General features: G+C 37.4%; 1 protein-coding gene across 1 annotated transcript in view; it reads left to right on the top strand.

Annotated features, from left to right (window-relative positions):
- RLF (RLF zinc finger) overlaps positions 1–25,840 on the top strand; it is an 84,647-nt gene that overhangs the window by 52,088 nt on the left and 6,719 nt on the right. The window contains exons 6-7 of the mRNA XM_052637333.1: positions 17,643–17,779; positions 22,887–23,028. Coding sequence (XP_052493293.1) covers positions 17,643–17,779; positions 22,887–23,028 — 279 coding nt within the window. The remainder of the gene's footprint in view (positions 1–17,642; positions 17,780–22,886; positions 23,029–25,840) is intronic.

Below are 25,840 nucleotides of genomic sequence, written 5' to 3'. Positions count from 1 at the left end.
AAGAAAGAGAGTGTTCTGCTGCTGACAAAGATGGCAAAGAAGGGAGAATATGGGACACTTTGTGCCGAATCTTTCCTGGTTTATTAATAACAAGGAAAGAAAATAGGATTTCTTCCTGAGGTTATACAAATATCAACAAATTTGTTGAGAATATGAGGAACTGGGTTATTGGAAGTATGAATTGGTTTTTCTACAACAGGGACTGGCAAACTATGGCCTGTGGACCAGATCCACCTTGCTGTTTGTTTTGTTTTACTGGAACACAGTCACACCCATTGGTTTATTATCTGTGACTAGCTTTGCTCCACAGAAGCAGAGCTGAATAGCTGTTACCAAGACCATTTGACCAGCAGCATTGAAAATACTTTCTCTCACCCTTTACAAAAAATGTTTGCTGACCTTTGTTATGCAAGATTCAGATTTCCTAGTGTATTACAACCATTAAATATCATTTAGTTTAACCTTCCATGTTTTATCAATGGTGAGACTGAGGCCAAGAGGTAGTGTTTCCAAGGCCCTACCTTCATTAAGCTAATTATTAAGTCCAAGCCCAGGCTAGAACTCAGATCTCCTGACTGTCTGGCCAGCTGTTTTTACACCGTACAACTTATTACTAGTTGGTAAACACTGATGAGTCATGTTTTCATAGGAAACGTTTTGGTGGTATTTCATTTCATTCATGTTTATACATTTATGTATAGGTGCAACTTTAAATATTTTTATAATGTTTGGGGTTAATTTGTTAAGTATGTTGATGTGAAAACATTTGGCACGCTTCATAAAATTATTTTTAAAGGAACACTGGTACCATCATAATTAGTCTTTTATCCAGTGATGCTATTTTTTGCAAGTGAGAGCACAATTAAATAAATCTTTAAAGTTTGCTTTGGAAAAAGACCAGTGAATCACTTGATGTTCATTAATTGGAGTTTAAAATCAGCATATGTTCTAAGGCAACAAAGTTACATACACGTTTGCCATCTTCTGATTCAGGAGGAGAGTCAAATTAACTTCAGCAACAGCTGGGAATAAAAGTACTTACGTGTTGGCACCTGTGGGTATCACAATAATGGGTGTGTGTAATGGGAAACCTCTGCTGGGGAAGATTTAGCCAGGCACAATTAAGATTAATTGATGGAGTCAGCTTCAAAGCCAGAATTTGTATATTTTTATTACTGAGAAAGAGAATCTTTGCAAAGATCAAGTTTTCCACATATAGTATAAAGGATAAAGCTGTTTTAAACATGAAGCACTTCTGTTTCTATGAAGAGCAAGATATCTGTCTGCAGAGTTGTTGGCACAGATGAGGTATGGGTTCAGTCTTGATCCTTGAATGAACTACATCTTCAGTGTCTGATGTGGTTACGAGGCTTGTTTCTTCTCTTGATGAGAAAAGGAAAAGACAGAGACAAACAGGACCTGATTTACTCACTGGTCTAACACTGTTGGGAATTAACATAGTCACTAGGTATATAAATGATAAACAGAGCAAATACATTTAAACAGGACCCACTGGGAATTCAGTTTGGGAATAGAAGAAACAGTAAACAAGAGCATAGAAATTCCAGGTGTAGCTTAAATAAGATTAAGATGGATCCTGAATGAGGAATAATAACGTGTGTAATTAAAATCTGGATAATTTACTTCATGTAACCTTATGGTCATATGGTGAATAAGATGTACACTCAGAAAATACACTAAAGGTAGATTGTATGAAGAAGTGGAAGATTTGCCAATTTAAATATTTATCCCCTAAAGCAGAGTTCTTTTATTAATTTACTTTTTAACTATTTTATTTACTTGGCTGCAGTGGGTCTTAGTTGTGACATGCAGGATCTTTCTTTGTTCTGCAGTGTGTGGAATCTTAGCTTCCCCATCAGAGATCGAACCCATGTCCCCTACGTTTCAGGGTGGATTCTTAGCACTGATCGCCAGGGAAGTCCCCAGAGTTCTTTTGAATAACTTTGAGGAAACTTCTTCCTGGAACTCAGTGCGCATCTGGATCTCACTTTTACTGTCACTTTCATGGTTGTGCTCAGTTGCTTCAGGCGTGTCTGACTCCTTATGACTCTATGGACTGTAGCCTGCCGGGCTCCTCTGCCCATGGGGTTCTCCAGGCGAAAATACTGGCGTGGGGTGCCATTTCTTTCTCCAAGGGATCTTCCCGACCCAGGAATTGAACCCACATCTCCTGCATTGCAGGCAGATTCTTTACCAACTCAGCCACTTGGGAAGCCACTTTTATGGGGTACATGTGGGTATTTTGGTTGACACTTGATTATAGTGTAGGGATCATTATGGAGGGTTAGTCAGACACAGTCATTTTCAAGAATTCAGTAGGACAGTTCAGGTGTCTGTCACATACTCATAGGATTAAGCCATAGGATTTAATCAGAAGCACCAGTGACCATTTATTTCTTCAAGAAACATCCAAGTGACCAACTCAATAGCATAGTGTTGGTCTGTGGTATTGCTGCAGTTTAAAAGAAACCTGGTTTTTAGAAGCACAGCCTTTTTTTCAGGTGATGTCTATGAACCTGATGAATAATTTTCCCAAAGTAGACTCAGGGTTATTAGACATGAAGACTTGCTGAGAGTAACTCCTCCCTTTTTCCTACTCAGGGATGCCAGTGAGAGAAATCTCATTATATGGATAACCTTAAATCCACTTTGTCTCTGTTTTGAAAGAAATATTTACCAGCTTGTTTTTTAAGATCTCCTATTAGGAACAATGGAGAAGAAAATGGCAACCCACTCCAATACTCTTGCCTGAAAGATTCCATGGACTGAGGAGCCTGGTAGGCTACAGTCCATGGGGTCTCGAAAAGTTGGACACGACTGAGTGACTTCACTTCGCTTCACTTCATTAGGAACAAATTGCTTGCCTTATACCCCAGAACTGATCAGGAGAATACTAGATTGAAAACCATTATTCTTGAGGAAGGTAAATGTTAAAATATTACAGTAATGTCACTGGCCAGAATACTGTTTACCTTGGTAGCCTAAACATGGCGATAACTAAACAAGACAAATAAGTCATCTAAATGCACATTCTTTATGCCAGTGACTACCTCTTGTACCATTGGTGTTTAATTCACTGATTATCATGAAAGCCTTCTATTAACATCTGTTCTTGCCCCAGAATTTATTTTCTGCAACAACCGAGGTGATCTTTTTTTTTTTTATTAAAACATTTTATTTTGAGATAATAGTACATTCTCTTTGTTACTATAAGAAATAATACAGGCATACCTTCCAGTCATTTAATATATATTCATTGGGGACTGTGCTAGGCACTGGGAATACAGAGATGAACAAGACACAAGGGAGAACCAACAGCAGACAGTGTTCACACAGTGTGAGATTTGGGGAAAGGCTGGTGCTGGAAATTGAGTTCCAAGTTATTAGCATAAGAAACCAGAGAGTGGAGGGCATTCACTTTTTTAGACCTCTGGAAATTAAAGGCTTACCATAATCCTAGAAAGTTTTATTCAAGAAAAACACATGAATGTCAGAACAGTGAGCTTGGTGGCATTTGAACCTTGAACCAGTAAGCTTCCTAGCAGCCACCTGAGGAAGCAGAATGGTTGTTCAGTTCAGTTCAGTCGCTCAGTCGTGTCCGACTCTTTGCGACCCCATGAATTGCAGCACACCAGACCTCCCTGTCCATCACCAACTCCCGGAGTTCACTCAGACTCGTGTCCATCGAGTCCGTGATGCCATCCAGCCATCTCATCCTCGGTCGTCCCCTTCTCCTCCTGCCCCCAATCCCTCCCAGCATCAGAGTCTTTTCCAATGAGTCAACTCTTTGCATGAGATGATGTGGAACTCGGCAAAAGCCAGTCTCCACAGAATTGTCACTCTTTGACCTATTTGGCAACATTCTGAAAACCTCTGCTCTCAGCATTTGTTTTTATTTGATTCAGAGCCCACTCTGCTAAAAGGTCTGTTCCAGGGCACTTATCAGAAATATTCATTGGGAATTGTTTAACATGACATTTGTCTGAGGAGGAATTACCAGTTCAGGTAACAAAAGGCTGACAAATTTAAAAAGAAAAGCTGAGATAAAGGATATCCATAGAGGACTTTGAAAACCTCTGATGTATTCCTAGTACTCTGGAAGGTAACACGAATGTATAGTGCTATGTGTCTGCCAAGGAATGACTTGAGAAGGCTATAATCCCTCACTCTTGTTTACTGAGAGGCTGCATACAAGTAGGAGATGAAGGGCAAGGCAGAGCTATTAACTTCCTACTGTAATACTGAAAGGATGCCCCAGCACACACACACAGCTGTTTGGCAAGAACAGAAAGACTACTGGTAGTCCAGTAGTAAAGAATCCACCTGCCAGTGTAGGGGGACACTGGTTCACTCCTTGGTCTGGGAAGATTCCGCATACCTTGGGGCAGCTAAGCCCAGACACCACAACAGCTGAAGCCTTCATGCTCTAGAGACCATGTTCCGCAACAAGAGAAGCCACTGCAGTAAGAAGCCCATGCACTGCAACTAGGGAAAATAGCTTGCCACAGTTAGAGAAAGCCTGCACGCAGTGCAGCGGTGAACAAAAGCAGTGTTTTTAAAAGAAGTAGACTTACCTTTTCACGGCATTTAGGCAACATATTTAGCTTGTTGAATTAAGCTAATGAAGCAGAGACCACATAGGACAGAATATAGGCTTTACAGAATTCCAAGAAAATCACTAAGCAAATAGTAAACCCTAAAGAGGTGGAAGATTCTGATTTCTCGAGTTGCCACAATATATTTTTTTAAATATTTACTTATTTTTTAAAAAAAGTAGCCCATACACAGGGAAACAGTATGAAAAGGCAAAAAGATATGAAACTGAAAGATGAACTCCCCAGGTTGGTGGTAAAGCCGTGTCTGACTCTTGTGATCCCATGGACTGTAGCCTGCCAGGCTCCTTTGTCCATGGGATTCTCCAGGCAAGAATGCTGGAGTGAGTTGCCATTTCCTTCTCCAGAGGATCTTCCTGATCCAGGAATCGAACTCGGGTCTCCTGCATTGCAGGCAGATTCGACTGAGCTATGAGGGAAGCCCTCTAAGGGTACCCAGTATGCTGCTGGAGAAGAGTGGAGAAATAACTCCAGAAAGAATGAAGAGACAGCCAAAGCAAAAACAACTCCCAATTGTTAATGTGACTGGTGATGGAGGTAAAGTCTGATGCTGTAAAGAACAGTATTGCATAGGAGCCTGGAATGTTAGCTCCATGAATGAAGGTAAATTAGAAGTGGTCAAATAGGAGATGGCAAGAGTGAACATAGACATTTTAGGAATCAGTGAACTAAAGTGGACTGGAATGGGTGAATTTAACTCAGATAACCATTATATCTACTACGGTGAGCAGGAATCCTTTGGAAGAAATGTAGTGGCCCTCATAGTCAACAAGAGAGTCTGAAATGCAGTTCTTGGGTGCAGTCTCAAAAACAACAGAATGATCTCTCTTCGTTTCCAAGGTAAACCATTCAGTATCACAGTAACCCAAGGCTATGCCCCAACCAAATAATACTGAAGAAGCTCAAGTTGAACAGTTCTATGAAGACCTATAAGACCTTGTAGAACTAACATCCAAAAAAGATGTCCTTTTCCCAACCCAGGGATTGAACCCAGGTCTCCCACATTGCAGGCGGATTCTTTACTGTCTGAGCCCGTGAGGAACAAAAGAGCCCAAAATACATGAACTAGCAGAGTCGAGGGTGAAACAGACAATGTAAATACAAAGGTTGGAGACTTTAATACCCCACTTTGAGTAGCGGGTAAACCAACTAAACACAGATATGGAAGGCTTGAGCACTACTGTAAACCAACTAGACCAAGCAGACATCTGTGGAATACTATATCCAAGAGCAGCAGAATATACATTTTTCTCAATTGCTCATGAAACATTCTCTAGGATAGAAATATGTTAGGCCATAAAACAACCTTGGTAAATTTAAAAGGATTGAAGTCATACAGTGTGTTCTCTGGCCACAAAAGAATGAAATTAGAAATCAGTAACAGAAGGAAATTTGGGAAATTCACAAATAATGTGAAAATTAAACACCACCTCAAAATAGGCGGTTGATCGAAGGGAAAAAGTGGTAAATCAGAAAACAGTTTGGGATGAATGATAAAAACACAATACACTGAAATTTATGGGATGCAGCTTGAACAGCACTTAGGGGAAATTTATGGTTGTAAAATGTCAGTCTTAAAAAGGAAGAAAGATCCTGGGAGTTCCCTGATGGCTTAGTGGTTGAGATTCTGGGCTTTCACTGCTGTGGCCCGGGTTCACTCCCTGGTTGGGGAACTGAGATCCTGCAAGCCACATAGTGTGGCCAAAATAAAAAAAGAGAGAGAGAGACCTCAAATTAATAACTTAACCATCTGCCCTAAAAGACAGGAAAGAAGAGCAGACTAAACCCAAAGCAAGCAGAAGGAAGGAGGATGGTAATGATTGCTGCTGCTGCCGCTAAGTCACTTCAGTCATGTTCGACTCTGTGCGACCCCGTAGACCGCAGCCCACCAGGCTCCCCCGTCCCTGGGATTCTCCAGGCAAGAACACTGGAGTGGGTTGCCGTTTCCTTCTCCAATGCATGAAAGTGAAAGTGAGTCGCTCAGTCGTGTCCCACTTGTCACGACCCCATGGACTACAGCCTACCAGGCTACTCCACCCATGAGATTTTCCAGGCAAGAATACTAGACAGTGATTAGAATGTAAATAAATGAAATAAAATCAATCGAAAAAGCAATAAAAGTTGCTTTTGTTTTTAAAGATCAACAAAATTGATAAAGTTTTAGTTAGACTGAACATGAAAAAAGAATACTCAAACTACGAAAGTCAGGAACAAACGAGAGGACATGACGACTGACATTGCAGGAATAAAGATTATAAGAGTAGTCCTTGAATGACTGTACGCCAAGACGTTGGATCTGCTAAGATGAAATGGACAGATCTTAGAATGAAACAAGCTACTAAAACTAACAACAACAACAAAAAAACTGAATATATATATTTATGACTAGTAAAGAGATTGAAAAGGTAATTTTAAAACTTCCCATAAAGAAAAACCCACGCCTTCACTGGTGAGTTGTACAAAACACATACAGAAGAATTTACACCAGTCCTTCACAAAGTCTTCTAGAAAATAAAAGAGGAGGGGGTGCTTCCAAACTCATACACTGAGGCCATTATCATCCTGACAACTAAAACCAGATGAAGAAAGATAGATCAATATCTGTAATGAGTATGGATGCAAAAATCCTCAACAAAACCCAGCAATGTAAAATAAAGGACTGCTGTCTGCCCTCTGTATCTTTAGGTTCTGCCTCCAACTATGGATTAAAAATATTCAGGGGGATATTTTCCAGAAAGTTCCAAAAAGCAAAACTTGAATCTAGGCGCTCCAACAACTGTTCACATAACCTTTACATTGTGTTGGGCTTCCACGATGGCTCAAGGGTAAAGAATTCACCTGCAGTTGAGGAGATACTGGTTTGATCCCTGGGTGGGGAAGATCCCCTGGAGGAGGAAATGGCAAGCCACTCCAGTATTCTTGCCTGGAGAATCCCCTGGACAGAGGAGCCTGCCGGGCTACGGTCCATAGGGTCACAGAGAGACAGACATGATGGTATTATGAACAATCTAGGGGTGATTTAAAGTATATGGAAGGTTATATGTCCGTAGGTTATATGTAAATACTGTGCCATAGAATAAAGGACAAGAGGTATGTTTGTCTCTGTCATAAGAGACAGAAAAAGCATTTAACAAGATCCTGCACACTTTAGTGTTAAAAACATTCAGCAATCTAGGAATACACTGAAAACTTCCTCGCCCCAATAAAGAGCATTTGTGGAAACCCTTGGCCAACTTTATACTGAATGATGAAAGATTGAGTGGTTTTCCATAAGATCAGGCACAAAATAAGAATGTCTGCTTTTGCTACTTCTATTCAATATTGTATGGGAAGTTTAGCTGGAGCAGTTAGGCAGGGGAATAGCTAAAAGGCATCTCGATTGAAAAGGAGGGTGTATAAGTATTTCTGATTGCATGTATCACGATCCTATATATAAATGATTCTGAGATCAATATACAAAAATGATTTTTATTTATATACATCTAACAATGAAAAACACGAAAATATAATTAGGAAAACAATTCCATGTACAATAGCATCAAAAAGAATAAAAAATCTAGAAATAAATCTTTTAGAAAGTACAAGACTCATTTGTATACTAAAGACTTCAAAAATTTGTTGAAAGAAGTAAATGGAGCAACATCCCATGTTCATGGACCAGAAAAGAATAGTTTGAAGATGGCAGTACTCCCCAAATTGATCCTTAGATTCACTGCTGCCTCTATCAAAATTCTGTTTTTCTCTCTTGCAGAAATTGACAAGATGATCCTAAAATTCATGTGGAAATTCAGGGGGCCCTGGATAGCCCAAACAGTCTTGTAAAAGAACAGTTGGAGGGCTCATTCTTCTTTATTTCAAAGGTCACTAAAAATGTCAGTAATCAAGACAGTGTTTTCCTGGCAAAAGTGTAGGGGGAAAAAAAATCAATAGACTGAAATTGAAAGTCCAGAAATAAGCCTTCACACTTAACGGCCAGTTGATTTTCTACATGGCTGCCAAGATGATTCAGTGGGGGGAAAAATAGTCTTCAATAGTTGGTTCTTTAACAAATGGATATCTACTTGGCAGCAGAATGAAGTTTGACCCTTAATACCATGTGCAGAATTTAACTCAGAATGAATCACAGACTTAAATGTACTAGCTGAAACTGTATCATCTTCAAAGAAAATACAAGAATTAATCTTTAAGACCCTTGATCATGCTGTTGTTTCTTATATCCAACACCAATAACACAGGTAACAAAAGGAAAAACAAGTAGGACTTTATCTAACTTTGTATGTCCAAGTCAACAACATGAAAAGTTGATCTGCAGAATGGGAGAAAATATTTGCTAACCATATATTTTTTTTTTACCAGCCCCAAGAATATATATAGGATTGAATATATGTAGAATTGAACTGAATTCTTAAATCCTGAATATATATAGAACTCTTGAAGATCAGTACTAAAAAGACAAATAATTATTAAAATGATCAAATTGTTTTTAATCATTAGATTTTTTTTTTGAGCAGTTTTAGATTTACAGAAGAATTGAGTGGAAAGTACAGAGTTCCCATATGTACTCCCTCAACCCTAGAGTCACCTGTTGACATCTTGCCATTGATGTCTTAAATTTGTTAACAATAGGTGAGCCAATACATTATTATTTACTAAAATCCATAGTTTATATTAGGTCCCGCTCTTGGTGTTGTACCTTCTATGGGTTTTGACAAACCTATAATGACTTGTATCTACCATTGCATTGTCATACAGCATAGTGTCACTGCCCTAAAGTACTCTGCCTATTCATCCCTCACTTTCCTCTCATGCCCCTGACAGTCACTGATCGTTTTACTGCCTCCATAGTTTCACCTTTTCTGGAATATCATGTAGTTGGAATCATACATTATGTAGCCTTTTCAGATTGACTTCCTTCACTTAACAGTGTGCATTTAAGGTTCCTACGTGTTTTTGTCTCTGTCTCTTTTCCCCAAATTATTATCAAACTCATATTGCCCTTATTTAATTTTAAAAATTATTTTTTATTGAAGGATAATTGCTTTATAGAATTTTGCTGTTTTCTGTCAAACCTCAGCATGAGTCAGCCATAGGTATACATGTATCCCCTTCCTTTTGAAACTCCCTCATTTCCATCCCACCCCTCTAGATTGATACAGAGCCCCTGTTTGAGTTTCCTGAGATATATAGCAAATTCCCCTTGGCTATCTGTTTTACATATGGTAATGTAAGCTTCCATGTTACTCTTTCCATACATCTCACCCTACTCCTCCCCTGTCCCCCTGTCCTGTAAATAAATTCTTCAGTACCATTTTTCTAGATTCTGTATATATGTGTTAGAATACGGTATTTATCTTCCTCTTTCTGATTCACTTCACTCTGTATAATAGGTTCTAGGTTCATCTACCTCATTAGAACTGACTCAGATGTGTTCCTTTTTATGGCTGAGTAATATTCCATTGTGTGTATATACAACTTTATCCATTCATCTGTCAGTGGACATCTAGGTTGCTTCTATGTTCTAGCTATTGTAAATAGTGCTGCAGTGAACAATGGGATACGTGTGTGTCTTCCAGTTTTGGTTTCCTCAGGGTATATGCCTAGGAGTGGGATTGCTGGGTCATATGGTGGTTTTATTCGTAGTTCCTTATTTCATTTTTAAAGCCAACCAAAGTCCATGTTAGGTTTCAGTCTTTGTGCTGTGTATTCTGTTATCTGAAATTCTCAGGAGTCTAAATCTGCCATTTATTGTGTGTGGTGACATTTCTGGAGTGGTTTGTTTATTTGTGCTTTTTATAGTTTGGGATTGTGAGCATCAGTTTTGGTGGGATAGTTGGGGGGTAGGGAATGCTTTATGTCTGAAAATTTTCATAGGCCCTGGTTAGCATGTATCTCTTAAATCATTTTTACATTTGCTTCTACCAGGTGATTCAAAGATATTACCAGCCAGAATCTTCTTTTTATTTTGTTTTTCTCAGTTTGGGTTTTTTTAGACAAACAGAATAGTATTGTATCAGACTTCTAGTTTGAATGAGGACAGATTAAAATTCCCAAAAACTTTTTGGTCCTATAAGAACCAGGGTGAGATGGACAAACATATTTTCCTGTTATATCCCTGTTTCTCCCCTTTTTTTAGTCTGTACTTTCTCTGAGTTTTTAGCTCTTCAGGGGTTCCAACCATATGTTGAAGGGCTCAATGCCAACTTCCTGTCCTCAGGTTCAAGCTTTATCATCTAAGCACAACTTGTAAAACCCAAGCCTCTTAGTGAAATTATCAACAACCCAGCAAGTTAAGGCAATTGTCCATTCACACTTCTTTCTTGAGTTTTCAACTGTGTATTTAAGAAACATATTAATTGTGTTTTATCCAGGATTTCTAAGTGCTTTGCCATAGGAGAATTTTCAGACATTATTGTTGTCAAGTCCAACTCTTCGTTTTTATTCCTTATTCAGCAGCAGGGCTGGCAGGGAAGCATATAACCATTATATATAAAATTCATACGGTAAAGTCTTATGTGTTTTTTTTTTTTTTTTTGTCTTTTTCACCTCAGTTTCCAGCATTAGCCTTTATCCACAAAATTTTGATTCTGGTATATTTAAATGTCATTAATAATGTTTCTGCACAATTTATCAGACTTTATGACATAAATCTTGATAAGGAAAAATCTGAAGAGACTATTCAGGGTTTGGAAGAAGCTTAAGGTGAAAACATGGTGTATAATGAATGAGCCTGAGTAGTCTTTCAGATGCTTCTAAGTTCTTAGCTGGTTTTGCACACTGTCAGTTCATTTCAATTCAGTAAATGTCTAGACATAAAACAATCACCATATTCCTTGCCTTCAAAGAGCAAACAGTTGGGAATATAGTTTCCTTTCTATTTGGTGATAGTGTAGTGTCAGTTCTACCCTTAAACCATCTCAATAGAGCATAAGTGGCCAAGAGTATGGACTCTAGAGCCAGATCATCTGGGGTAGATCTAGGGATGTGTACTACCTATAAAACTTTTGTCAAGTTACTTAATCTCTCTGTGCTTCAAGTTTTGTAATCTATCAATAGGGATAACAGTAGTTTTTCTACATTGTAGGACTGTTGTGTAGATGTAATAATTTAGTTTATATAAATTGTAGAGCGGAACGTGACATACGTCTTGCTGTATAAGGTTTAGAAATATCATCATCATTATTATTACTTTTACAATGCTTTTTTTTCTTCACATCTTACTTCTCTGTCTCTGCCTTGACAGTCTCTACATTCTCCTGTCTAGTGGACTGATTTTAAAAACCTCTTAAGTCACAACAGAACATTAGGATAAAAGAACAAATATACAATCAGCATAATCCAACCTTTCTCTAGAATAGGTACATATTTGCAGTAGTCAGCTATTGAACCCATGCTATGTAGTTAGTGATATAGACAATACTCGATTAAAATTCACTATATTTTTATATTAGTTATTATTTAGTTGTAAGGTCTAAGGCTAATTTTTATGTTTTTCAGGTTTTCTAATATAAATATTTTTATAATCAGGAGAAATCTAATAAATATAAGTTAATCAAACTAAAAACTATGCTGAATTCCAGTCATCCCTTTCAGGTATATATCCAGAAGAAACAGTAACAGCAAAACCTCTGATTCCCCATAAAACACAAAGGATAAATTCCATGTCCTAGAGTCTCCACTAGCATTAGCCTACAGGTACTTTCATGGAAATCAGCAAGATATACCATGCTCCACTGTCCCCCTGTCTCACATGATTGCCTTTCAGAGGTCTCGCTTCTAAGAGGAAGTGCCACATGTTGGAACTTAGGGCTTGGCAAGCTGACTAAATTTTAGCCCCTGTTAACCTCCTTAGCTAGTTACCTTCGTGTAATGTGAAACTGCACAACTCTACGGCATGGCCTCATTCATGACACCTTCTGGTGTGCAGTCGAGCTCTGTCCTAAGTCTCTGTGTGCTGTGTGCTCAACTGTGTCCGACTCTCTGCAACCCTATGGACTGTAGCCTGCCAGCGGATTGTCCGTGGGGATTTTCCAGGGCAAGAATACTGGAGTGGGTAGTACTGGGTTCGATTCCCAACCCAGGAATCAAACCAGGGTCTCCTCTTTGCAGGCAGATTCTTTACCAGCTGAGCTACCAGGGAAGCCCACCCTAAGTCTCTAATCTTACTTATTAATTCAGCCTTTGTTTCACTGAGTGCCAGCTAAGTGTAAATATCACTCTTTACAGTTTTATCAGATAATCCTCCTCCCCTCATATGCCATTGACTACTCTCACATTTGTTTGTCTGCTCATTCTGGCAACGTTTGAGGGGTCGTTTACACGTTTGTTCATCTAGACACTGGTATCCCCTGAAGAGCTATTTTTCTTAAACCCTTCTTGCTTACTCCAGTGTACATTATACTTCTTGTTTTCAGTCTTTCTCACTTATCCTGCCATTTTGTGGTCACTTACTTGTTTAGCTTGTAGTTATCTTTCATTCCAACAAATATTTATTGATATTCCTTCATGTGCCTGGCACTGTTGTACGCTGAAGATACAGTAGTGAGTGAAATAAAGTTTTGCCCTCCTGAAGCATGTATTCTGGTGGATAAGAAAAATAGTAAACAAAGATTTAATTATTATTTGATGCATGTGTTATACTTGTCTTAATAGCTATAAAATGTAAACCCAGAAATAAGATTCATATTTAAGAATAAAAAAGTTATTTCAGTACCTTTCCAGGTACAAAGTATTTCTAGATACTGATTGAAATTCTCAAAATCTTGTCAGTGACCTTTGTTTTAATTTACTTTAGCTGATAAGTATTTTGTGGCGTGTATTTTGTTTTTAGTGTGCTTTTAAGCTTTTTATTGCAGTAGCTGGGACAAGTAATATAACTATATTACTAATGAGGTGTTAAAAAGTATGTCATCTTAATTTTTGTGTCATATTTCCACATTTCCTCTACATTCAAAAAAATGCAGTTATTTTGGGCAAAATACTAATAAGATTCTCTTTACCTCCACCCCAAGAAAAAAAGTTAACTGGTGTTTATTTGTTAAACAGTGATGCTGAAGCAGGCATTTGGCGGGGGGTGGGGGGGTGGGTAAAAGTACAAAATGAGGGTATGGTATTGCTTTTGGGGGATTTAGAGCCTGTAAGGAGGGACAGGTAACAGACACAATCAGATTTGTTTATTACTTAGTAAAATGAAAGTGGAAAGTAAGACTAGAGGAATGTTCCAGTGTTAATAACCTAGATAGGTGTGTGTGAGGCAAATGAGTTCTTAATCAGAAGGTTAAAATAATTCTACTATTAAATAGGCCCACCATAAAATAGTGCTACTTTCTCAATAAAAACCTTAATGGAAGTAAAACTATCAAGTTAATTAAAAAAAAAAAAAAAAAAGTGTTAAAATTATGTGCTTGGCTTCCCAGGTGGCGCTAGTGGTAAAGAACTTAACCTGCCAATGCAGGAAACATAAGAGATGCAAGTTCGATCCCTGGTTGGGAAGGTCCCCAGAGGAGGAAATGGCAACCCACTCCAGTATTCTTGCCTGGAGAATCCCATGGACAGAGAAGCCTGGCAGGCTACAGTCCATAGGGTCACAAAGAGTCGGACACAACTGAAGCGGCTTAACAGGCTTGGGTGTGCTTGGGTGTTATGGACCTTGTGTTAGAAACGTCATTATCAGGCATATTCTAAAATGTAAGGTAAATGGCAATAGTGAACACAAACTAAAAGAATGTTAGTATTTAAAATTTACTAGAAATGTTGGACACAGCTGAGCAACTGAAGAAATGTATAGCTTTTGGAGAAAAGTTGGAAGTCAGTTTGAGAGACTGCTAGAGGGTAGTGCAGTGCCAGGGGCATGGCAGCCACAGTGGCCTGTGGCAGACTCAGAAGGCACGGCAGCGCTGGAAGAACAGAAGTGCTTCTCTTCCTGGGAATTGCTCCTTTGATGTTCCAGCAGTGCTGCTCTGTTACTCTGCTATGTTGAAATATTTCTGTTCCTTCGGTACCATGCTCACTTTTAGGCCCTTGCATGTCTTTTTCTTCCTGTCTGGAACAGTTTTCTTATTTCTCTCTACTCTTTCTCATGGCTTATTCCTATTCATTCTTTTAATTCACATATCAGTTGTGACTTCATCCAAGAAGTTGTTTTCAAATCCCTCCCCCCAAATTTCAGTTAGATTTTTCTGACAAAAGGTATTTGAAAAATACGCTGTACACCTCCAGTGTAGTCTTTAACATAAATTATAATCTTGCTTATTTATTATCCCTGACTGTGAGTTACATGAGGGCATAAATGACTTGTATCCCCAATACGTAGCACAGTACGTAAGTATTTAGTAAATAGCAGTACTTTGACTGAAGGTTACATACGTTTTCCTTCTGACCAGATTTAGTGCACAGAGGATTTTAGATATCAGTTATAAGACTGCTCTTCTCCTCAAAGTGTTCATCATCTAGTTGGAGGGCCAAAGTAAAATCATACGAAAAGGTGAAATAACAAATGATGAAGGCCAACATGAATCACTAGTTTAATGGTTGACTCAAAGTAGAATTAAAAATAGCCCGATTAAAAGTGTTGACAACATGCTATGAACTCAGGGCAAGGCAACAGATCACTGGATGCTAGAGTAATCTATGAATGGAGACTTGATAATGGAAAAAGAGTTTCAGTTGGATGTTGGAGGAGGAGAAGGATTGGTTAGGCGAGAAGAGGAGGGACTGTTCTGGCCTATTAGACACTGTTACTGTTCTAAACACTTTGGTTCCAAAGGATGAAAGCCTGTACATCTCTGAAATGTACCTTTTCAAAATTTAAGGATTTCCCTTTAGGAGTAAAATGACATGAGATTAGTTTTTCACTTTGTTTACCGCAGTTGGCTTGAGACAAGAAACAGTCTGTCTTAGGCTCATTTTTTGTGTGGAGTAAGAATACCACCTGCCTTGCCAATCTTACAGATCTTACCATGTTGATAAAATGAGATATTACAGTAAAATTATTTGAAACGAATAAAAATATTCTAGAAATGCAGCTTGTATTTATTTCCATTCTAATGTATATGCCTGGCAGTAGAGAGCTTCTTGAGCTATTTTTCAGCTTGGAGATGTTATACTGCTGCAGAAATTGAATGTTAGAGTTCTTGGTTTTCAACATGAGCTTTAACATGGTGTGGAGGGTAGGTGGTGGTGGTGGCTCTGGAGCAACTCTTGTTACTTGCTGTGGAATCCTTATTTTGATCCTTCAGCCAGCGCAATTTTAAGGGGCTCTGTTCTGGGCATTTCGTCTCTGGATGACCCTTCTGATTGATTCAGCTATGGTAGAGGACATGGAATTCCATTTTCATAATGTATGATTTTATTTTTTTCCTTGCAACCTGAATTTAATTATCTTTAGGCTTTAACAACTAAACTTTTCCTTCCAAAACTTAATAGATATAAATTTGCATCAAGTGATTTTTGCATCTGAGAATGATCTTTTTAATTACTTTCTAGTATCCCAAGGTTCACTTTCTTTTTTCTTTTTAAAATTTATGTGTTTTATGAAAACAATTTTTTATAATTTACTTTTAATGAAAAGCTTTAACTCTGACTTTAATAGGCACATGAACCATAGCTTTAAAAACTGAGATATAATTGACATACACTCTTAGCAGATTTCGTATAAGCAGTATGGTATTATTAACTGTAGTCACTATGCTGTACTGAAACATACACTTCTTGCAATAACTATGAGAGAGGCTCTATTATTCCCATTTGATAGATGAGGAAAGAGGCAGTAAGTTACTGAGAGGTTATATAACTTACCTAGGATCACACAGCTAGTAGCTATGACCTGGGGAGAGAATGTATACAGTCTGGCTCTACAATAATTGCTTTTAACCACTGTACTACATTGCTTATTATGTCATTGGATTGTCCTTGAAAACATTAAAAAAACACAGAAATAAGATTCACTTGGTAAACATAAACTGTTTACCCTGGTTAGACTGGATTTCATTTATTCCATTTAGCACATATTTACTAGGTGTCTTTATGTTTTGGACACTGATAAATGCTGAATTTTGAACAAGATGTACATAATCCTGAACTCATGAAATAAGAGACTTAGAAACACCAGACATGAGCTAAACTATATGCTTCATTTGCCTTGATAATACACCTCATTTGTCCTGAAAGTATCATTGTTTTGTGTGGTTGGTGCCTAGTATAATTGACATTTATAGTGCTGACACAGTCATGAAATAGATTATGTTCTTCATATCCTGTTTGTTAAGACAGGAAGAGGATAAAATAGACTGAGAAAGGTTCTTTAGAAGTCTTAATCTCCTGTTTTACCACTATACAAAAAGACCCCCAGAAAATTCTACTTATTTGCTCTGAGATTGGTTTTTTGTCTTAAGATTCCTATAAATAGTATAAATATAAAAGACGTGTTTCTGAAAGTGTTTTAGTTGTGTGAAAAACTTATTTATACAAAATATTTTTTCCTTAATTATATGAGAAAACTGTATGTTACCATAGCATTTATATTTAAAATAGTTTCTCAGCAGGCCTCCTTTAGCCCTACTGGGAGTAAGGGTAAGCATGGTATTTTTCTTTCTGTAACTTGAGTGACTTGAATAAAATTGAACAAGAAAGAAACAAAAAACAAGAGGAAAAAAAAAGATGATGGTACTTCAGGTGAAAATAACCTGAAGTTTTGCATAATTTGATTCTTTTATATAATAACAGTGTTCATGAGTAATTTTTTTTTTTTTAGCTCTACAAAAATGTTTTTATCTGTGTTGGGACTGCAGTGGAACTTCCTCATAGTGTCTGTTTTCTTCTGTTTAATAATTTCTTGTATGAAATATTCCAGCAGACTCAGGCATTAGTAGAAGAAAATGATAACACCTCTAATTCTTGCCTCATGAATTATCAAAGATAGAAAACGTTACATAAAGAAGCTTCATGTTATATAACAAAGTTTATAGAAAAGTCACCATTTTCTTTTTGACTTAGTCATCTCATTTTTGATAGATTGCAAAGGTCGACTGCAAGGAAATACTAGACATCATATGTAATCTGGAATCTGAGGGTCAGGATAACACAGCATTTGTTCTTTGTACGACTTACCTTACCCAGCAGCTCCAAACTGCAAGTGTATATTGTTCTTGGTAAGTATATTTAGTTTTTATTCCCTTTATTTGTTAGTACATAGTATAGCATTTAGGGTTTATGTAAAACTTTGGTTTGTTTTAAACTTAAAGTCTTAAGTGGATTAAATGATGACATGACAATCAAATCTCACTTACAGGCTAAACCATTTAATTAAAAATATTGAGTCCAAAAATAAAGACAGAGTGAAAAGTCTGAGCTCCTCTTGATTATTTCATGGAGGGTTGTTTGTTAACTTCTATATAAATCTTCTTCTTTGAAGATAAAATTATGGCAGTATGAACCAAATAGGTGTGAGTTTGTTATCCTTTACATTTATTTCACATCTTCTGGTAGTCACTTTCACCCTCATATTTGGAAACACACTAATTATCTAGGTTCCTAGGTCAAACTTGCACTAGAGAGGGAAATCATTTTGAATAGTAATCTTTTTTGCAACTTTAGTACTGTTCAGCAAAATTGCATTATTTGGTTTTAATTCAGTTTATGTCTTGTTTGCATACAGAGTACTTAGTTGCTAAAAAGGAAACAATAAATGTAGCCCATGGTTCTTTCATCCTAACTGTACTGAAGCTATTTAGGACAGCAGGACAAACCTCTAAAATGTAACACTCTGTCAGTAAGTATCAGATTAGTGGTATGGATAACACTATAAGGTATTAGAGGAGGATGCTCACTGTATACCAGAATTTAAGCAGGGTGTTAAGAGAGGAAGTAGTATTCAAAGAATGGATTGGTTGGATTTGCATCATCTTGATTACAAGAGCTTTTAAGGATGGCTTGAAGTTGGAAATAAGCATTTTGTTTATAGGAAAACCTAGTAAAGCCTTTTATATGTAAACTTCAGCCCTTATGGAGAAGGCAATGGCACCCCACTCCAGTACTCTTGCCTGGAAAATCCCGTGGATGGAGGAGCCTAGTAGGCTCCAGTCCATGGGGTCGCTAAGAGTCGGGCACGACTGAGCGACTTCACTTTCACTTTTCACTTTCATCCATTGGAGAAGGAAATGGCAACCCACTCCAGTATTCTTGCCTGGAGAATCCCAGGGACAGAGGAGCCTGGTGGGCTGCCGTCTATGGGGTCGCACAGAGTTGGACACAACTGAAGCGACTCAGCAGCAGCAACAGCAGCAGCAGCAGCCCTTATTGATCTCCCTCTGGAGCATCTGTATATATTTGTAAAGTTTTATAGCTGTTAGCATTTTTTATTGTTACTGTATTTCTTTTTATTTACTAATTTGTATAGAAATATTATTTGTGTTCCATAGGTTATCTCACCCAGTCCTCGTAATAATCATTGTGCAGATAAGGGAGTGGAGGATCAAAGGAATTCTAGAAGTCTTCATCTGCACACGGTCTCAGGGCTAAAGTCATAGAGTGGAGCACAGGGTTTTGGCTCCTCATAGAGTTGTTTTCTTGACACAGGGCCAGAATTCAAATGGCAATCTTCTGCTGCCACTTCCTCTATGCTAGAGTTACATCTCCCATGAGGGAGGAGATAGTGGGGCAGGACTTAACTATATTTTGTAATAATCATTGTGGGCATTTTATTAGCCAACCAAAAGAAATGATGTATGTAAAAAGAAATTTTAGCAGAGCAGTGAGATTTTTGATCACTATCAAGTGGAGGAATTTGTTTGCTTTTCATGCATAAGAAATTGGAGATTTAACCTCAGTAAAGCAGATGTATTTATTTACTGCTGGTGGAGCAACCCCCATTTTTTCTTGTTATAGTTATTTTCTTTGCCTATAATGAATATAGGCATTTTTTTCTTTTATAGTTACTTTCTTTGCCTATAAGGAGTAATATCAGCTAGCTGCAGCTAGGTTTTTAGTGCAAAGAAATCACATTAAATCACGTAGGGGATGTGTTACAGATTATAAAGAGTTTTTAAAACTGTAGTCACATGGTTCTTGTAATATTCTTGATACAGCTTCCCTTGTTTCCGTAATGGGTCTAGGATTAATGCTCTTCTCCTGCAGCAGGAAGGGATTAACAGGGATTTCCCACTTGTTGGCCTCCTGAGGAGCTGTAATGAGTAAAGGAAAGGAAATAAAATCTTAAATCACTTCACACTTTGTTAAAAGTAAGCTTCTTCCAAGCATTTCAGAGGGAAATAGAATATAAAATTTTAGAATTTTGAAGTAGTCTTTCACCCTTCTATTTGGAGAGAGGGGAGCGAGTGGTAAGGTAGTAGATAGTAGAGTTAGAATAGCCATGACATAAAAACTGAATTTTACTAAGGAAGATAAATCCCAGGAATTCTGTTCAAACAGATTACATTCTTTTGTTGTGATCGAGATGTTCCTGTGTTGAAGATAGTAGGCTATATGGGAGTATTTGTCTAGAAAAGAAAAAAAAAATTAATTGGCATTTTATTGGCAACAATAAAGTTGGAATATGATAATAAAAAGTCATTTATTTTTAAATACATATACTAGAATTTATAAAGTGTCATTCTTGAGCTTGGTTACCATTGAAGATAGTTGAAAGGTAAACTATGTAACTGTCGCCCAAACTTTTTATTCTTTTAGAAACTTCCTTCAGAGAGGCTTAACAAATTGCAGTAAATCTTACTACTTTATAGCAGTTACCATATTATTGATCTCAAAAGGTATATCACTTAGCTTATTCATTAAGCTTGACCACAAAAGATTTTTGGCTGTCTACAAAAGTCAAGGAAGGGCTGAGTTCCCTGTAGATGTTTGGCAGTGGTAATGTAATTAGAGTAGCCATGCGAGTGAGAAAGGGAACCGTTTTGAATGAGACAGTGTACATACAGATAGGTAATTACCACTGCTACTTTGAAAGTAAAATCATACAGTTGAACTTTAATCTCCACTCTAAACTTTCAGTCAGTGTTTGATACATTGACCTCTTTTTTTGTAGCATCTCTGAGCTTAAATCTTGTGTGTTATGTATCTATGTTTCTTCAGATGTAATTTCATGTCTGTTCTCTCTCAACTAGACTGTGATGGATATACCAGGGTCTTTATGTATGTTGTCCAATTTACAAGTCAGTCCCTAGCACCTGGCAAAGATGAGATCCAGGATATCCATATGTTTTATTAATATTTAACTGAAATTTTTGATGAAAAAAGGTCATGAGAATCAGCCTTTCCAGGAGCCCTTTTTAGGGGATGGTCATTCCTTAATTCCACAGTTATCTTTGCCTTGCTTCTAAAATGTCTAAATTCTGGATCACAATGTGACATCGTGGGCCTCCTGCTTTGCAGAAACATAGTTTAAAGTTCTTACTTGGTAGATAGATGTCTGCCAGTTTTTCCTTTAAATTTCCTTTCCTTTTTATAAATTTGTATGTAATTTGTTATCTTGAGGTAGGCAGTGACCTAATTTGAAGGTGAAGTAAATCATCTGAACACTGGAAGTATCCATAAAGTAGAATCATTTTCAGTATATTCTTTAATGATTGTCTCTTTTAAAAGATCACATCATTATAGTGGTTAAAGAAGTATTATCCTAGTACATGTATGATCCAGGAGACTATAATTTGCTGGTAGTAGTTAATTATTCTGGTATGTAGGTTTGAATGGATGGTTAAAGCGACATCGTGACTTTCTCACTAGTAAGTAATCCACTAGTTGTCATGGTTTCAGGCATGGTTTTATGTTTGGGACGGCAATAGAAGTTTTAAATTGTTGAATTGAAACTGTGGAAATATGTATACAGATATAAAATACATGATAGAAATTCTCTTTTTTGATCATGGTTATTTGGAGTTAAGATAACCAGAGTTTGAAATACTTAATTTGGAATAAATCAGACCCCATGCATTCTTACTTATTAAAAAAATATTTTGAGACTTTTTAATTCTCAATGTGCCTTTTATCACTTTATCAAATTTGCCTAACTTTAAACTTCTAGCTAGTTGATGAATTTTAGATAGTAGATATTCTTTACCCTTTTATCTTTATAATCAGATTTCACTAGCTTTGATGATTTTTTCTTTTCAAATAGCATAGATTTCATGTACATATATTTCAGTAGGTACTCCTTTTTATCTCTGAGCATATGTAATTCTCCATTTTCTAAAGTTTTGTTAGTAAGATAAACATATGTGTAAGTCTTGTAAGTTTAAAAATGAACAGTCATCCCAATTACTTGCCTGGTAGCTATTTTCATAGCTGGCCTATCTTGTATCCATGTAAGAATTTTACCATATCCAAATGCCAGTTACCTCCTTAAAAATATGAGAAAATGATAACATTTCTCTTCTGTTTTGCTAAGTAACTTTCCTTGCATTCACATTTCATATTCACGTTATAACTCATTTCTGTGCTGGATGATTTTGAGTTTCTAGTGCTTTTTCTTGAGAGTTTTCTCTGAACCCATTCAGTGCTTTTATGTAACTTATCCTTTTCAAGCTTTTCTTTGTATATTTGTGGGATTCTTCTATTGTAGCCATTTCCAAAAGTGTTATTTTACTAATTTTATTAGTAATATTTAAGCATTCCAAGATACAGGCCTAAGTAGCATTATGACATTTTAGAGATGGAAAAGGATTTCTCATGAGATTAATGTGGAGAAGTATACCATTAGACTATGTCATAGCTGTATGCACTTTGTTAGCAGCATAGTGTTGTCTGATGATCCCTGCCCACTAGAACAGGGCTTGATTCAGTCAGTAGAATTACCAGCGTAAGGAGTAAAACCTTTTAGGATAAGGTGGGATCTAAAGAAGTCTTTGAAAATGTCAGCATAAAGGAAGTAGTCTCCTGTTGTTTTTATTTTTCCCCAGGCACAAAGAAGAAAGTGGGGAAATTTTCAAGGAGGATTCTTCTTAACAATTTAACCAGTTTGAGAGGAAGCAATAGGGAATACGGAAAGGGAGGTGGCAACCCATTCTAGTGTTCTTGCCTGGAAGATCCCATGGACGGGGCTGCTTGGCAATCTACAGTTCATGGGGTCACAAGGGAGTCGGACATAACTTGGCCACTAAACAGCAAAAATAGGGAATATAGATAGTTTGTTCTTCTAGATTTTGTTACACTACTATCAGCTTACTTTCACAAACTGAAAAACTGGGGTAGCAATACACTTCCTTTAAATGTTTTATCGTAATCTCTCTTTTTTTTTTAAAATAGGGAATTGACTCTCTTTTGGAGTAAACTGCAAAGAAGAATCGACCCTTCTGTAGATACTTTTTTGGAGCGCTGTCGTCAGTTTGGTGTCATAGCTAAAACACAGCAGCATTTATTTTGCCTGATTAGAGTTATACAAACTGAAGTGAGTAATTTATGCTTTTTGTGCTGATTGTTTATGGAGGGAAGAAATAAGTGGGGAGACAACTTCTCAGGCAACTCTTTTTAAATAAGGGAAAATGAGAAATAATGGGGTTTAGTAAGATTATGGAACTGGACATAGCTAGCTGTTTCTGCAGATTTATTTCCTAGGAATCTACAGTTTTTCTTCGTGGAAAATAGTGATTGACATTACAGACCACTGGAGGAAGGAAAGATTGTTTCTTGATTGTCCCCTCAGTCACCCTAACCTAGGTCTGGTTTTCCTAGAATAGTGTTCTGTATTATATACAGACATGTTTGTTGGCAAATTAGGATAATAATTATTAGTGAAGAAAGTATAATTGTATTTTCCAGCTCCTTGATAATGGAATGACTAACTCCTTGATGATGGAGTGATAGATTCTCTACGTTTTAGAGGAATGGACTGTACACAGATTGCAAGCTTCTGTGCAAATTAGGAAGCAAGTTTTGTCTTGTTTTTTAAGAAATAAATATTTCCTAAACTGAAGTGCTATGTATAAAATCTTGTTTTTTGAATTCGGCCCCATAAATTAATGCTAAGACTGGAGATTTAGATGAGCCTTATGCTACGCTTGGTTTCTGTTTTTAGTGTCTATTCAAAGACAGAGAGCCCTGTATACCCCTATCTATGATGGTTTATGGGTATGTTTTATGGGTTGCTTCTTTGACAACATCCAAGGATTGTTTATACTAAAGTCAAGGCACGGTTGTATCACTGATATGTTCTATCTCCTTTAATGTACCCTGTTTTAGTACTATCTGTATCCTATTTTAGTACTATCCGTATCCTGTTTTAATACTGTGTATCTAGTCTTCTCTGGTGAAGACAGGAAAATGTAAGACAGTTTTCAGAAGCAAATTCATACTTAGACAAGCTAGGCGATTATTATTTCTCATCACTACAAATGAAGTTGTGTCCCTATCATTGGAGCATGTTCAAGTAATTACAGAACTTGCCTGTTTAAAATAATCAGTGGTACAACTGGCCTTTTATAAGTTTTGGCTTTAGGGTTTGCTTGTTTAATCTTTAAGGAAGGGCTGATTTTTTACTTGCTGCATAAGAGATTATCACAGCTTAGCCCTAAAGTCAACACCCATTTAATAGCTCACAGTTGTGTAGGGCAGAAGTCCAGCGCAGTGTGGCATGGCTCACGGCTCAGTATCACAAGGCCAAAATTGAGGTGTTGGCCAAGCTGAGTTTTTATCTGGAGGCTCTGTAGACAATCCACTTCTAAGCTCATTCGTATTGTTAATAGAATTCAGTTCCTTGCAGTTGTGGGGCTAAAATCTTCATTCTCTTGCTGGCTGTCAGCCACAGCCTGCTTTTAGCTCCTGGAAGCCACTGTCATTTTCATGCTTTCATTTTGAAGCCAGCAAAGGCACAAGGAACTCTTCAAATGTGACCTCCTTCACCTCTGACTTCTAGACTTAGATTTAAAGAGCTTGAGTGATTGGGTCAGATAATCCACTTGTCTTAAGATCAGTGGGTTTGGGGCTTTAATTACATCTGCAGGGTCTCTTTTGCCATATAACATAGCGTAATCATAAGAATAATTCCGTATTTATAGGTTCTGCTTATACTCAAAGTGAGGAGATTATACAAAAGTGAAGGTCAGGGGGTCATTTTAGATTTCTTTTTACCTCGGGGAACCACAAAAATGGGAAAATGTTAGAGGATTGGAAAAGGTGGGTTTCTGACACGTGCCAAGGAACTTGCTGTGCATTTGTGTAACCAGAACCCGTTTGTTTTCATCCTGCTCTAGGATATTTTCCCCCTGTAGTCTTTACTTACGATATTTGTCCTAAAGGGTAGAAAAGCTATGGCCTGGTAGGTGAAACGGGAGTGAGATGGAATTCCTTTCAAATTGAGGGAGACACCTTTAGGTTTTTAAAAGTGAGAGGTGATCTGACCTCTATCATTTGGGATCTGGTTGTACTGTGAATGGAGATATCCCAGATGATAGTGATGTAAAAAAGAAAAAAGTTTTTCCCTCTCTTATACAGATCGATAACCCAGCTAGACAGGCCAAGGATCCTCTTATAGCTCCACATATCAGAAACCCAGGCTCCTTTTATCTGCTGTTAACACATAGCTTCCATCTCATGTTCCAAGATCCAACTATTCCAGTCCCAGCTATAATGTCTTCATTCCAGATAGCGAGTAGAGCGGGGAGCAGACCACACTGTGACACAGCTTTTCCCCTGTTACTTCTAACACATTCACAAATGCGGTCACCTAGCTGCAAGGGGAGCTTGGAGATACACTGATGATTCTGGGTGACTTTGTAACCAGATACAATCAGGCATTTGGTTTTTGTGAAAGATGTGAAATGATCTTAGTGCATAGAAACCAGTTATATAGCCCTTGGGAAGGAAAAGATTAATGATGCTGAAAAGCTTTTGTGGGCATTGGGTCTCTTCAGAAGACAGGCCTTGTATAGTGCCTCCTATTTTCTGGGTTTTAGTTTTCTCTAAATAAAGAGCTTAAAGCAGATAATCAATTAAAGGCGCTCAAGAGTTGTTAAACTTTGATTCTGTGACTTGAGAAACTCATATTGGAAGGGATGACTTTAGAGAATCTGGAGTTTCTCTCAAGGCTTTAAAAGTAGTATGACAGAAGAATGGATATAGATGTTGGTTATCTTTGAAGTGGAAGGTATAAGAAGAGGGATAATCTTGAAGCCAGTTTATTTGACCATTGAGCTCTTTTTGGTGGAACATACAAGTTAAAATAATGTTGCAAAATTTTGCCTAGTTTTATTCCCTTCTCTTTA

The sequence above is a fragment of the Budorcas taxicolor genome, chromosome 3 (genome assembly GCF_023091745.1).
Source record: "Budorcas taxicolor isolate Tak-1 chromosome 3, Takin1.1, whole genome shotgun sequence".
NCBI classification, from domain to species: domain Eukaryota; kingdom Metazoa; phylum Chordata; class Mammalia; order Artiodactyla; family Bovidae; genus Budorcas; species Budorcas taxicolor.
The sequence above is the reverse complement of the archived record's forward strand: the minus strand, read 5'-3'. Positions and strand labels throughout refer to the sequence as shown.